At 41.9% G+C, this 16,038-nt stretch overlaps 1 protein-coding gene across 8 annotated transcripts in view; it reads right to left on the bottom strand.

Moving 5' to 3' along the window:
• Positions 1-687: 687 nt before the first annotated feature.
• Positions 688-16,038, bottom strand: part of ENGASE (endo-beta-N-acetylglucosaminidase) — a 174,527-nt gene continuing 159,176 nt past the window's right edge. For 7 of the 8 annotated variants that reach the window (XM_075845092.1, XM_075845097.1, XM_075845093.1 and 4 more), the window contains 6 exons: positions 10,456-10,564; positions 9,169-9,356; positions 7,878-8,026; positions 5,983-6,070; positions 4,952-5,066; positions 688-3,033 (listed from right to left, as the gene is read on the bottom strand). In XM_075845092.1, coding sequence (XP_075701207.1) covers positions 2,638-3,033; positions 4,952-5,066; positions 5,983-6,070; positions 7,878-8,026; positions 9,169-9,356; positions 10,456-10,564 — 1,045 coding nt within the window. In that variant the 3' untranslated portion in view covers positions 688-2,637. The remainder of the gene's footprint in view (positions 3,034-4,951; positions 5,067-5,982; positions 6,071-7,877; positions 8,027-9,168; positions 9,357-10,455; positions 10,565-16,038) is intronic. The other variant, XM_075845098.1, reaches the window with a different exon arrangement.

Raw genomic sequence — 16,038 nt, 5'->3', positions numbered from 1 at the left:
TTTTACAAGATCCGCTTCTTAAGGTCCATTTACACGGGCCAATAGTCGGAAATAAGTGTTTCTAAGAATGCCTGTTTTGCCGATTATTGGCCCGAGTAAGTCCAGGGCTACACACTAATTGTAGTGCTGATTAAATTTAACTCTTGAGCTACAGCTGAGGCTGCCGCCTTTTCGACTGCAGCCGTCACTCAAGAGTTAAAAGCATTACAAAAAGTCTAAGTATAGCCCTGGCCTAAACAGGGCAGCGAATAACAGTGTTTATTGGGGCCATAAAATCATTGTTGTCGGCATCACATTTTCCCGATGCAAACTGATGGAGACCAAACGATTGTATTAAAGGACAACCACTACTGGACAACTGGTCACCTATCCGGGTGTCGGACCCCCACAGATCATGTATTAATGACTTATCCGGTGGATAGGTCACCAGTTGTCCGGTAATGGGCAACCCCTTTAACGATCGTTTGTCCCCATACAAAAAGCATCGGCCCATGTAAAAGGGTCTGTTTCCAAGTACCAAATGACTTGTTATGTTGTAGATCAGCGCTTGGTATGGGCAGAGATCTTCCAATGTAAATCCACCATTAGTACGAAACCCAAGAGACATCATCAATGTTAATTTAAGATTTAAAGCACTTTTGGGGCAAAACTAGGAATATACAGCATTACTAGCAAAAGCCGACAAGGTTTTATTGTAAAATATTTATTATAGTTGGTTACATAAGTAATAAACTAACCTGCATGTGTACACGATACAAATGAACCTGTCACTTGTACATTACACAAAAGAAACAAAAATAGAACAAAAACAGGAATTGTGACATTTTGTTTCAGTAGGAAAACAAGCGTATGTTGCTCTTTTTCTTTTTATACAATATGAGTAAACTAGTATAAAATGGACCGTAAGTCAATTTATAGTCTACAAAAAACTGTGGGGGGGGGGGGGAGGGGGTGTGAGAATAACAAATTATTGTCACGTGCCAAAGCACAGCAATTCCTTCATTATCCATACGTGACATAGAAAAAACATCACTTGTGAATAAAAGTATTCATAAAATTGTCTCATGGATGTATGGAAATTTTGGTGTAATTACTAGTTTTTGGAGCATGCCTACTGAGGCAAAAATGTCATGGATATGTTGCAAAAAAGGTAACAGCAAAAAATCAATACGTCACAATATGTGCGAGGTACGTAGACTGTCCCATAGTTTATCTACATTTAAGACCATGCACACACAAAAAAAATAAAAAATACCGGCAAAAAAAAAAAAAGGCAGTAATAAGGTTTAAAAATATGGCTCCTGTGCCATAAAATCCATATTCCTGTCTGTAACTTGTGCCCCATTAAAGTTGGTGAGACACAGCCATCAAGAAGGGCTGATAGTGGAGGCCCCCGAGGGACGAGCCCTTATGACCTCACTATAATCTGGCCCGGTTTAAACTTTATTTTACAATTTTTATGTAGATACAAACAAAATATAAAAATTGAGCAAGTTCAATATCATGTTATCCTTTGGTAAATTCAGAATTATACAGGTTTCTGATCTCCCAGGACACCATGATTGTTCAGTGTCTGTTTAGAGAATTCTCTAGAGCTTTGCATTAACGGAAGTGCAGGCCAGACTGATGTAGATAAGGCAACATAGAGACCTACATTATAGGCTACATTGTGCTGTAGACCTTGTCTTATGTCCTACTAACAACCAGCAGAATTGTGATTGTCTCTCTGGGATATAATATAGGCTGTAACTTAGGACCAGTACAAGATAAGCACTGCAATGTATTTAAGGAGTTAAGGCCCTATTATACAGGCCAATTATCGGGCAAACAATCGTTCGTTCGTAGAACGCTCTTTGCCGATAATTGCCCTGTGTAAACAGGGGAACGATCAGCAGATGAACGAGCAGACGCTCGATCATCTGATCGTACCGCTTTAAAAAACTAAAATATTATCATTTTCGGCAGCACATCTTGGTGTGTAAACAGGGAGACGCGCTGCCGACATGATAATAATGTATGGGGACGAGCAATCAGTGTAACGACCGCTCGTCCCCATCCATAGCTCCGAGTGACAGGAGCAAACGAGCGCCGATCAATGAGCTGTCTTGTTGATTGATGCTCGCTGCACCGGATAAAATTGGCTGGTGTAAAAGGACCTTTACTCACAATGTCTTATGGTCGATATCTTACTACGCAAACGTGAACCAACGCCAGAAAAAATTTCCGAAATTGGAACCAAATATTGTGTCTCCATGATAATTTTCAATCATCTTTTAGGAAAGTATTTCATGTTTGTGATTTAGGTCAGTTTGCAAAAAAACGCTAAAAACACAGCTTTTGGTTGGAGAATGGTTCGTTCTATCACCAGGTCCCTGTTGGGGTCCATTCAAATGTTGCGGTTGAGGAATAGTGCTGGCGATTGACTTTCATTTTCTTGTTCTCTACATTCCCATATTTACTATTCTCATTCTTCAAAAATAAAAAGGTCTGTCCATTTGTGCTTTAAAATGGGTACCCAAATACAACATGAAACGATGGATATTTAAATGGCGAAGGCTAAATGTAAGAACTGGTACATATAAGAAACAAAATATTCCCATTCATTTTGTTCATGTACTGCAAAACGTACAATATGTGTTACACTTCAGTGTGTGTCTGCTCCACAAACTCCAAGACCAGCTGCCCCCAGACAGGGGGTAAGATTTCAACAGTATCCTTATTAACAGGCTGAACTGCAAACTCTAGCCTGCCAGGGGCTGGTGGACATGGATCTGGTACGGTTAGATCAACCACACGGTAAATGCAGGCATGTGCCAGCCCAAGTAGATGAGGCTGGGACTCTGGAGCTCGATGACATGTAACACCACGGCAATATATCCGAAAGTGCCGAATGTTGTCCATAGCATGGCTCCAGTGAAGGGTTAAGCTGACAAACAACTGATTGCTCCGTTGGTCTCTTCGCCAGTGTACGTGAGACAAGGTGAGGTCCGTAGGTTGGGCAGGACGTTGCAGAGGTAGAGAAGCATCAAGTATCTACAATAGAAGGCAGGGATCACAGTTCATGGCTTGTAATTCTGTATATCACAATTGAAAGAGGTTTAACACAAAGAGGTAGAATGGGGTTAGGGGGCCCCGTTGTAGAGATAGGAGCGGGTTCCAGAGGTGGGACCCGCATAGATTTGACATTTATGACATATCCTGTGAATATGTCATAAATGTCCCTCGTGGGAAAACCCCTTTAAGTCCTGTATGTAAAATTCAATGCAACCTACATCTTAATGAAATATGTTCTAAATAATGACATGATCCGTGATTTACTGAAAATGCGTCAATAGTGGCTCTTGCATGCACATAATGTGAGGGTGTAGGATGGAAGCACATACTCAAAGTGCATGCCATGGGGAAGACTTCTACAATGAACAGCGCACTGTCGGCACGTTCAACTGCAAACGTTTTGTCTCAATGTCCTCTTTGCAGTAATAAACGTAGTTACTGGTCAGTGCAGACCAATCCAAACTACGTATGACAGAAAGCTGCCTGTCAGCATGCCATCCGTCCAGCGCTGCCGTGACAGGAGGTGCAGGCAGAAGGCCGTCATAGCTGCTGTAGCAGCCATACTGTGAAATAGTTCACCTGCAGCAATACCGCTGCTCCCGTCCCCTTCGGGCATCATTACACTTATTTGGACTATAAATTTGCGTACGAATAAGGTTGCAGTTGATAAGGCAATTTGATCAAAATTACGCAACGTAATTGCTGCAGATTTTCAATCCAGATTTGCGGACGGAAAATCTGCAGCATATTATAGTAGCAGCAAAGTGGATGAACATTTAAAAATCTCATCCACACGTTGCAGAAATTTACCTGCAGTAAGATTTTTTTGAATCTGCAGCATGTCAGTTGATGCTGCTGAATGGTTGCGGAAGTTTTCCAATTGAGTTCAATGTGGAAATGAAATTATGCAACAAATAGCAAATATTGCGAATTATGCTGCGGAAAAGCTCTGAATTCACAGTGAAAATTGCAAGTAAGAAGTTCCACTTTAAAATAAGTCCATACTCGCCTACCGTGGCGTTCTCATAGCGACACCTTAATCCTGCCAGTCTGGTCTCAGTGCTGCCCGCCTCCTATGTTTCAACCCATTGGACCACTCAAGCCAATCACAGGCTGCAACAGTTACATGGGAGAATACGTTATCCCAAGAAGCCGGCAGCACCGACATCAACCCTGAGAGGAGTGACTTGTTGCTATGAGAGACCAGAGGGAGGGGAGTATGTATTTTTTATCCCCTCATCTGGGGTCCGCAGGGGCAAATCTGGCTAAAGTCCACACCACATCAAACACACGACTGAGGCGGACTTTCGGATGTAATTCCCTGCGTTCTCTGGGACTGATTTACTGCCAAGTTATCCGCAGCCAATCTGAACATACTCCAAGTGTATTTAGAGCATTTTTATTTCTCGACATTCCGTACATTATCAAGGTTTTCTAAAATCCTCCTGGATCTCTGAAAACTACTTTAAAGGACACGTTCACACGGGTCGGAGTTGCCATAGGCAAATCAGGCGCATATACTACAGGATACACGGCAGAAATCCGAGGCTTACTATAAAAAATTTCTGCCAAGGATGTGCAGTTGGATGTGCCGCAGATCCCATTCAATGGGCATAATCCGTGTGTGCAGAATCCGCGAGATTACGTAGTAATTATTATTGCTATTTTTCTTTCCGCAGCGAGGACAAAAATCTTTGTTCAAATTTTCTGTAGCGTGTGAGAGTTGTGGAAACCCCGTTCACATGCATGGGATGCGGTTTGGTTTCGCATGTTATTCGAATTTAGGCACCGAAATCCGCAGAAAATCCTGAACATGTGAAAAGGAACAAAAGAAGAACAAAAGGCTGATAAAAAAAGTAAACAGCAGAAAATTGAGACAATCGTTTAAACTAAATACCCTTATTTCTCCAATGCGGCACACAAAGCTCTCGTCTTTTCTGTCGTACTCTGTTTTGGAAAAATGTACTGATAAACTGGTCAGCAAACATCCACTAAGTTGCACCTCATAAAACCTAAAATGAAATGGTGATATCTCAGAGACAGCCATAACAATGAAAATGTCTTGTAATGAAAGGTCACCGTCATCAGAATGGAAAAACAGCTTGCATATGGCTGCATACGGAATGTTAACACATGTAAGGCATCGTTCACATCTGCGTCAGGGCTCCGTTCAGGTGTTCCATCAGAGCTTTCTGTCAGGGGAACCCATGAACGGAACCCTGACTGAAACAACAGAAACCGTAGGTTACCTTTTGCATCACCATTGAATTCAATGGTGACGGATCCGGTGTAAATGGTTTCCACTTGCCCCCGTTGTATAAGGGGTTGGTCGTTTTGACAGAATGAATAGCGCAGTCGACTACGGTATAGATTACGTCAAAACGACGGAACACTTAAACAGCGGTGACGAACGAAACCATTTGCACCTGATCTGTCACCATTGAAATGAATGGTGATGCAAACGGAAACCTATGGTTTCCGTTTCAGTCAGGGTTCTGTTCCGTCCCGGATTAAAAACTCAGACGGAACCCATGAACGGAGTCCCGACGCAGATGTGAACGAAGCCGAATACAGAAAGCTCTGTAATACTATGAAGACAATTAGAGCAACATCTATTTGAGCTTAAAAGAAGCCAAACATTATGAATACTTCAAGTTTCATCTGCATTTATATTTCAAGGCACTTGACAAAATCGAGTGTCCAGTCCCTAGAGATCTCATCCCGCATGAATGAATAAAGGGCGACCTCTGTAGAATCCATGCATTAGTCAGGCAGGTCGGGAGAGGTTATACAACGTGTTCTATGTGTAGGGTATGTGAGTTCTCAAAACCAAGGAAGAAGGTGCCAGAATGATGGGAAGGATGGGCGGGAGAATCGGTCCTACGGTCACAGGATTCAGGGAATGGGAGGTTTTGGACCCGTTTTTACCTTTTTAACCATCCAGCAGTTTTGTCCTGTTGAGGAGTTGTAAGAAACGTTGGAGGTTCTGAAAGGGGTTCCAGAGAATGGGTTTGACCTGAGCGTAGGAGAAAATTTTTATCATAGTGAATTTTGCAATGCAAAACAGACGGTAAAAGCAAACAAACAAAATAATGTTTTTATTCCTTTTGTGAGTCAAATATTATATATATTGTCCCCAATGCAGTGAAGAGGTGGCCGCCCATGAGCTGCCACTATAGTTTATGGGAGATACGGAAACAATGACTTCTGCGGTTTCTGTTCACTATAATGAAGGGGGACCCCGCATGCAAATAAAGGACACCTGACCCCTGTTCTCGTAACTGGTGTGGGTCCTAGCAGTCAGAGTCACGGGGTGAGCAACAGCCAGTTGTCCCCCATTGTTTAATGTACTATACAGATAACCTAAAATGGGCTGTGTCTGGTACTGCAGCTCACCGCCATAAATGCAGCAGAACTGCAATACCAGAACCAGCCTAATGGACAAGAGAGGTGCTGTTTCAGGAAACAAAAAGCAGACACTTTTTTAATTCCAGACAACTCCTTAATAAGAGAATTCTAAATTATAGGTTGGACTTGTGCCTTATCAAATATGTAACTATGATCACTGCTTGGTGTAACTAAACTTTCAAAAAACTGCTGACATGTCATAGTGACACGTCAGAAGTTTTGATTGGTGGGGGTCCGAGCGCCGAGACTCCCACTGATCGCTAAAACAAAGCGGCAGAAGCGCTCAGATGAGGGCAGAGCGGCTTAGTTTGTGATCTTTTTTTTTTCCGCAAAGCCGATGTAGCGAAGTACGGGCTTATAGACTTTGTATTGAGTCTGTACACCGTTCCATCGGTTTTCCGAGAAAAGGCGATCAGAAACCAAGCGGCTCAGCGCTCACACGAGGTCTCATGCCAGCGATCAAAACTTCTGACAAGTCACTATGCCATGTCAGAAGTTTATTGAACGTTTAGTTACCCTTTAAGAACAAAGTCTACTAAGACGTCCCCATATTTTGTCGAAAATATTTTTATCTGAAGTAACATTATATAATTGATACAATTCTTAAGCTGCTGTTTTAATGACTGCTAAAAAAAATAAAAAAATAATAAAAACAAAAATAAAACACACTCAAAAATATTTGAAAAGAAACCTCAATATTAATATTGTTGCTGTGTAGAGTTATTCAGACATTGTGGTATCACCAGTGGCCGCGCAGCTACTCAAACTGGGGAAGGACTAATGGGGAAATATTTTTTTGCTGCTAATGTTACTCTCCCACCCTAAGGCCCTATTCACACAGTTTTTTGCAGGCAGAAAAATTTTTGACCTGCCAAACATTTTTTGGTCCCGCGAGTGTTTTTATCCACTTGTGGAAATTTCGGACGTTTAAGTGGTGCGGCTTCGACATCAAAAACAGCGCCAAAAAACTCAGTGTGAGCAACTTCTAAGAAATAAAGTGGTAGAGCAAAAGGCTGGTAACTCAAAGGGGTTGTTCTGCTTTGGGCAACCACTCTTTAATAGAAGGGTCTTTTCGACATAAAGTCATTTTGCAGTAATCTGTCGGGGAAACCGGCAACAAATGTTCAATCCCCCTGCAGTGCCACCACGTGGGAAATAAAGCATCACACAGAAATCAATGGATTCTCCATGTAACGGGTAGATGTGCCGGGTCCACAGAGCAAGAAGAACTCTTTCTAGCCGCTCTCCACTCTGTGTCTTCCAGCACGGTTTGTCTGAACTCATGGTGTGTTGTGTATTATTGCACACATTATAGACACCATTACGCAAAGCAGGAATTTCCCTCTAAAATATTTTGCTAAAGTGGTATAGCGCCCCCACATGGATACAGTTTGCATATAAAGCAAATAACTTACCAGCCATTTCAGTAACACTCTCTACTCCGCAGAGAGGGGCATCTTGTGTGGAGAGCTCTAGTGACACCGCAACATTGGGGGCGCCCTCCAACTTGTACACAATGGACAGCATGAGTTTATCCGGAGATGGAACACGTAGAGAGAACAACCTAGCCAACCCACGAGCAAACATTAAAGGTGTAAGAATGAGCAGATGAAGACAGGAGTAAATACTCACTGAAAGTTACATCTAATTCATTGTATTCTTCTCTTAAAAGCAACAAAAGCAATAGTAACAAATAATAAACATCAAGAAACAAGACCATTTACTTATAAACGTGCAAAATGTGTGAAGGAAATAGTGCGTGCATGTATATCTGTGTGTATGTGTGCGTGTGTATATATATATATATATATATATATTGTGTATGTATATACAGTTTATGCATGTTTGTGTATATACACATACATGCATAAACTGTATGTACATACACACACAGTATATATATATACATATGAACACCGTACATATACATACACACACACACACACACACATTTATACACATACATGCATAAACTGTATGTACATACACACACACACACACACACACACACACACACACAGTATATATATATATATATATATATATACACACACACAGTATATATATATATACACACACACACACACAGGATATATATACATACGAACACCGTACATATACATACACACACATACCACACCATTAAAAGTGCATATCCCACATGTCCACAAACTATTTTTAGTAAAATTAATAATTCATTCAAAAATGATTAGTAAAATCTTATTGGTCAAGTATCATATAAAATATAATTTGACAGAAGAGCATGTAGCTTAAATACGGTACTGCTACTCTTACTTAAAGGGGTTTTCCCATGAGGGACATTTATGACATATCCACATTATAAATGTCAGATAGATGCAGGTCCCACCTCTGGGACCCACACGTATATCTCTAGAACGGGGCCCCTAAACCCTGTCCTAGCTTTTTCTGCTCACGCTGCCTCCTGACCTCTTACAGATTACATGGTCGGGAGTTACAGAAAGAGCGTAACTCAGCAACTTACGACCATGTCATCAGGAAGTGGCCGGGAGTCAGCGTCAGCACAAAAAGGTAGAACAGGGTTTAGGGGCCCCGTTCTAGAGATATACGTGTGGGTCCTGCATCTATCTGACATTTATGACATATCCTGTGGATATGTCATAAATGTCCCTCATGGGGAAACCCCTTTAATGCTAGTTCTGAGCAAAACTACCTACATACACTTACCTCAGAGAAACCCCAGTAGCGTCTGCTGACAATGTTCCTTCAACGAGGAGGGAACTGCCTCCATGCCAGGCATCTTGTGGGCAGATCCGAGACCTGACATAACTGGCACCTTCATCAATAGCTACTTCAGAAAAGATGGGCTGTAACTCCTGAGCACTCAAGTTAAACCAGGGACCAATATCTTCTGCCTAATAATGATCAAAAAATAGGATTACAATGTAATAAGAAAACTTTTAAGGGGAGCAACCTTGGGATCATGGCATGACATTACATGTCATGAACGATGGCACATTTCATTTAGGGCATGGTACTTTTTAGGTAGCTGTAGATGTACATTACATGTAGTGCAGAAACATATTTTGTGTCTAACCTGCAATGTTGGATCCTTTTCCATCCCTTTGCAAGTTTTTTATTTTTTACACAATTTCTAAGTGGGCAGGCACAGAAAAGGGGACTAGATTGCTGGAAGATGAGGAAGATGCCACATATGTGCATATTATTTTATTTTTTGGGACTTATACTTTATAAAGATTATTTATTGTAAAAAAAAAAAAAAAAAATTGCATTTGTGTGTATTTTTTACAGATTTTTTACCCTTATTATTTTTTTTATTAATTTATAAATTTATTTTAATTTAACTTTTTTTTTTTTTTTAATCCCATAGGGGGATTTTTCATTTTTATTTTTTAACTTGAATGTCCTTGCATATATTTATGTGCCAGTACATTAGCCTGTGGCAAATTATAAGTGAGGTTTGTTACTGCATTTAGCTCAGATCATCGTCTAGTTACAATTGCATTCACGCAAAGTGAATTCATTCTATTTGCTAGGGCCTCTTATGTATACGGCCGTGCCCGTACGTACATTCCGTGATTACAGGCCGCGGACAGCCACCCGAATTTTCGGCCCGTGCTCCCATACAAAGTACGGGAGCACTGTCCGTAAAAAGCAAAAATGTCCTATCTTTTGCGAAGGCTTTCTACGGGCCGGACACCATTCCGCAAATATATGGGAAGGTGTCTGTGGTCAATAGAAGTGAATTGGCCCGTTATTCTATGGTCGTGTGCATGGGGCCGCAGAGAAGTACTAGATACGTACAGGCTTGCACCCTGTGAATGTAAACAAGTGTTATCATTCATCGACAGTAAACAAATATCTTGAAAAATTGGTGAGGAATTGAAAGAAAAATCTTTTTGAAAGTTGTACATTTTTTAATAATATAAAAAGGTGCTCATTGCAGATCTACTAAAATGTACACAAAATTCCATGAGGGAACGTTTGTCTCACCTGCCCATAGGAGAACCTCTTATTCCCACGGCCGAGGCAGAAAGACGAGCATATAGGGAGGGTGCTGAGGCTGTGACTGTACAGGTGATTTTCCAAAAGAGACCAAAACCTACATCATAAAAGACACAGATATTCAGAAGAACATATAAACAAGGAACAATCATATGTCAAATATGTATTATAAAGTGTATGATGAATTGTAACAGGACATTGACGGGATGAAATATTCAAAGACCATCCCATGATATGGGAATAGAACAATTTTGGAGATACCAAATCTATATAGTTTTTTTTATGTTTTACAACTTTTATACAATACAATTACTTTTTGTAAAAATAATGTATTTTTTATGTAGCCATATTCTGAGAACTATCATTTTTTTGTTGGCGGAGATGTATGAGGGCTTTTTTTTTTTTTTTTTGCGAGAAGAGCTGTAGTTTTATTGGTACCATTTTTGGAAGGCAAGATGATCAAAAAGCAGCAATTCTGGTTTTGTTTTGTTTTTTACAGTGTTCACCACACGGGATAAATAACATAATATTGTTATAGTTCAGGCTGTTACGGACACAGTGATAGCAATTATGTATAGTTTATTTTTTTCATATTTTTTCCAATAAAGGACTTAAAATCGGGGAAAAAGTGTGATTTTTTTATTTTATTACGTGAACTTATTTTTTTACATTTTTTTACACATTTTTTTCACTAGGGTCCTTGAAGGTCCAACAATGCATTAGAATAGTCAGTTTGACGCTGACAGCAAACCTTTTAGGCCCCGCCAGAGGCATATTTAGCAGAACAGGACACCATTGTTAGGCCTCCTGTTGCCATAGCAGCCATTAAGACCCTCGTGATCGCCTCGCGGGAATGATGATTGGTTACAAACCATTAAGATGCCGCGGTCGCTATTGACAGCGAGACCCCCACCAATCGCTAGAATGAAGCAGCTGAAGTGCTCGTGTGAGCGCTCAGCCGCTTCGTGTCTGTTCGGCCTTTTCCGGAAATAAATGTATCGGTGTACGGACTCAATAGAAAGTCTATGAGCCCGTACTCCGATACATCGGTTTTCCGGAAAAAGCCGAACAGACACGAAGCAGCTGACATGTGAGAAGTTTGTCAAACGTTTAGTTACACTTTTAGCCCTGTCGGAGGCAGGGCTTAATAGGAGTACAAAGACTGCAGACCTAGGCCCCCTGGCTGCGATGCCAACCATCGGCTCCCCATGATCCGGGGGGGGGGCGCGATTGGCTGTCAGAGGGGGTTGTTCCCTCTTTCTAACGCTTTAGATGCCGTTGTCGCTATTGACCGCGGCATCTAAGGCTGGGTTCACACTGAGTTTTTGCAGGAGGAAAATCTGCCTCAAAATTCTGTTTGGAATTATGACGCAGATTTTCGCTGCGTTTTTCGCCCATGGCCATTGAGAGCCGCGGGCAAAAAATGCAGCGAAATACGCTTTCTCTGCCTCCCATTGATGTCAATGGGAGGTCAGAGGCGTAAATTCCCGAAGATAGGGCATGTCGCTTCTTTTTCCCGCGAGACTGTTTTTTCGCTCGCGGGAAAAAAACGCCTCCGCCTCCCATTGAAATCAATGGGAGGCATTTTCGGCCGTTTTTTGGCACGTTTCCCAACTGTTTCCGCGTCAAAAAAACTCATCAAAAAACTAAGTGTGAACTCCCCCTAAGTGAGTAAATGTGCAGGATCACCCTCGAGAGCGATACCGATAGTCACAGAAAAGTGACGGTTGTAACATACAGACGGCACCCGCGTACTTCCCCTACCCGGCTATGTTGATACTAGGATTTAGTCTGATATACTTGGGAGTCTAGGAGGAATTTTCGCACTTAAAGAAGCACTCCAACTAATTTTTATTATTTCTGCATATATCATGCATTGTCATTTGTTTCTTTCCAGCTCAGTTGCATCTATACATTTTTAACCCTTTCATTAAGGGCAGCTGTGTCATGTGATCTGTCTGACCACCAAAATAGACCATGCTCTGATATGTAGACAGGGGGTCAGTCTCTCCTGTGTATCTGACTTCTTGTGAACTACAGGATTACATAATCACCTATCAAATCCCTCCTGGAATCGGAGACCCCTCCTCTCTGCATCAAGCTCCACCCTCTTTATTCCTCTGTATGTCTCTCCATGCCTATAGTGCTGCTGAAGAGAGTTCCATACAATGATAAGCTGCGAGTTATAAATCTCCCCTGACACCTACTAACTGTATATACTATCTGCGAGTGCAGTGCAGAATCTCCAGTGTATTCTATGAACTGCAAATAGTCACTACCCTCCCCTGTATCCTGCCTGCAAGTAGAAACCTATCACTAGCAGGAGGCGGGGGAGACCGGCTACACAGACTCTGCAGTTTGAGAAATGGTTCTGTCACTGATCTATCACTTGCTGCACTTAGATAGGACGAAGTGCAGTGTGATGAGACCCCGCCCCCTCTGCCTCTGCAAAGCATCATGGGAAATGTAGGGTGCATTAGGGTAACCGTATCAGAGGAGAAGACGGAACCAAGATGGAGGACAACCCAAAAATTACGCATGAAGGGTAAATTCACACGCATATTATTGTCAGGCAGCGGGGTTTTTTTCAGCCATTTCTTTACTGAATCAAATGCAAAAACTGTGGGCAAAAAAAACGCTTAAAACAAGTGGCGCTTTTTTTCTGCCTCCCGTTGTTTTTAATGGATGCTCAGAGTAGATTCACTCCAAAAAAGGAAATGCCGCTTTTTTTTTCCGCGAGCGTGAAAAATCCGCCTGGGAATAAAAACGCCCCTGCCTCCCATTGAAATCAATTATGGCGCCAAAAAACTCAGTGTGAACTATGCTTAACTAAAACAGGTATACACAAGGTATACACAAAAGAGTCTCTACATTATTCTTTAACAATAGCCTATGCTGAACTATATAGGCAAAAATTGCTGGAGTGCTTCTTTAACCCCTTAATACACCATGACATAACTGCACGTCATGGTGCCAGGGCTGTAGTACGGAGCGGGCTCACATGCCGAGCACGCTCCATACGCTGTGGGTGTCAGCTGTGTATTACAGCTGACACCTCGCTCCAATGGCAAGGAACCACATAGATGCCGCAGTCAATAGCGACCGCGGCATCTAAGCCATTAGAAAGAGGGAGCAGCCTCCTCTGACAGCCCCCCCCCCCGCGATGGGATCGTGGGGTGCCGATGGTTGTCATGGCAGCCCGGTGGCCTAATGAAGGCCCCCAGGTTTGCCTTTCTTCTGCTCCTGTTAAGCCCTCCCTCTGGCAGGGCTTAACAAAAGCCTGTAAAAATTACAATACACTGCAATACACTATTGCAGTGTATTGTACCAGTGATCTGAAGATAAATGTTTCAAATCCCCTATGGGGACGAATAAAAAGTGTAAAAAAAAAAAGTTAAATAAAGTTTTCAGTAGTGAAACAAAAAAATATATATAGAAAAGTTCAAAAAAAAAACAAACCCTTCTCTCATTTTTCGTCTAATGTAATGTAAATAACAAATTTAAAAAATTGGTATCAGCGCGTCCGTAAAAGTCCAAACTAATACATTATAACATTATTTAAACCGCATGATGAACGTTGTAAAAAAAAAAAAAAGGAGGAATCAGTTTTTCCCGTTTCCACCCCACAAAGATTTTTTTTTTCAGTTTCCCAGTACATTATATGGTATTTGAAATAGTGCCAATATAAACTACAACTCCTCCTGCAAAAAATAAGCCCTCGCACTGCTCAATTGATATAAAAATAAAAAAGTTAAGGCTTTTAGAAGAACAATAATGAAAAAAGGCTTGAACTTCCCTTCTTGAGATGGGTGGAAGGAGCCGCGTGTCCCTCTCTATGCGGATAATACGCCACTATTCCTAAATGATCCAGGTGCATCTCTACAGGCGATGTCTCTGTTTGATTTTATTTCGTGTGAATTGGTCCAAGTCTTTAGTGGCGATAGACGGTGCGGCTAGAGAGACTGCACTTCCTTTCCCACTGCAACGGGCGGATAAAACTACTGATCTAGGTATAGTGATTAGCTCTGATCGTTGTACTTTTATACCGGATAATGTCACTCCTTTGGTATGTCTTAAGATAGACTTTGATAGATGGAAACATCTCCCCCTCACAGTTACAGCCAGAATAATTTGTTTCAAATGGAGTCCCACCCTAGATTTTTGCACCTTTTTCACAATTCTCCAGTATGGCCACCATTATAACTTTATTGACAAAGATCTTAGATCTTTTATTTGGGCAGGAGGTACTCCTAGAATCGCTCTAGGCACACTACAATTACCCACTGAGCAGTGTGAGCTGGCCCTCCCAGATCTATATCTCTATTTCTTTGCTAGCCAACAGGTATACGTTTGGCGGTGGTTTACTCATAGACACTTCAATCCCTGTACTGAGCTGGAAGCTCCACTGCCCGATTCATATGAAGCAGAACTCTATTTATAGACGGCCCCCCTCCCCAGGACACACGCATAAGCCCTCTGCACATGACCGTGCCCATAATCACTGTCCGTGATTACGGGCATGGCCGGCCGTGGACAGCCACCCGTATATAAAGTATGGGAGCACTGTCCGTAAAAAGCAAAAAACAGGACATGTCCTATCTTTTGCGGAGCCTTTCTACGGCACGAACACCATCCAGTAAGTAAACGGGAAAGTGTCCGTGGGCAATAGACGTAAATGGGTCTGTAATTACGGACCATAATTTCGGATGGATTCTACGGTCGTGTGCGTAGGGCCTTACAGCTTTAACTCAGAAGGGGTATCGTGGTCACCTAGGACACTGCTTTGGTATAACCCGCTTCTGCCACAGTTACGAAGACTTCCTAACCCTAGTTAGCGGGGACCTTGGCGGATGTGGTAGTAGAAGACAAAATAGCTACTTTTGCACCACTTCGGTCCAAACACCAGATCCGACTCATCTCAGGTTCCGTTATTTTCAGCTTAGACTTGCCCTCTGGTCGCAATTTGCAGGATATAATGCTATGTTCATCCCCGGTGGAGGACTGGGTGACACAGGAGACGTTGGCTAAACCATTATCCATACTTTATAGACAAATAATAACTGTATCTTCTAATAAACTTGATAGGGTCTTGGACCGATTGTCTCAGACTTTCTTCCATATCTACAGACGATCATAAAGAAATGCAACCCACTAACAATTTTCTTGATATCTACAAGAGACCGACTTATTCAATTAAAATTTTTACACCAAATTTACTGCACCCCTTCCAAATGATACAGAATGGGACGCGTACCTACTCCTGTCTGCCCGCGGTGCCACGGAGCGGAGGGCTCCTTCCTACATATGATCCGGGAATGTCCGATTATTAATAATAATTTCTGGGCTGAGGTAATGGAATTTCTTGAGCCTAAAGTCGGACTCCCTCGTATACGTGAACCCAGAACTTGTCTTTTATTATTGGTAGAGGAAGTTCTACCTACAGTCGCTGTTGGATCTCTCATGACGACACTCCTTTTGTTCTATGCTAAAAACATCTATACACCTGCATTGGACACATCCTAAGGTTCCTAAGTTGTCCGCATGGATTGCGTTGGTCAATTCTACCCTGAC

The sequence above is a fragment of the Rhinoderma darwinii genome, chromosome 13 (genome assembly GCF_050947455.1).
Source record: "Rhinoderma darwinii isolate aRhiDar2 chromosome 13, aRhiDar2.hap1, whole genome shotgun sequence".
NCBI lineage: Eukaryota > Metazoa > Chordata > Amphibia > Anura > Rhinodermatidae > Rhinoderma > Rhinoderma darwinii.
This window is presented reverse-complemented; position numbering and strand designations above follow the sequence as displayed.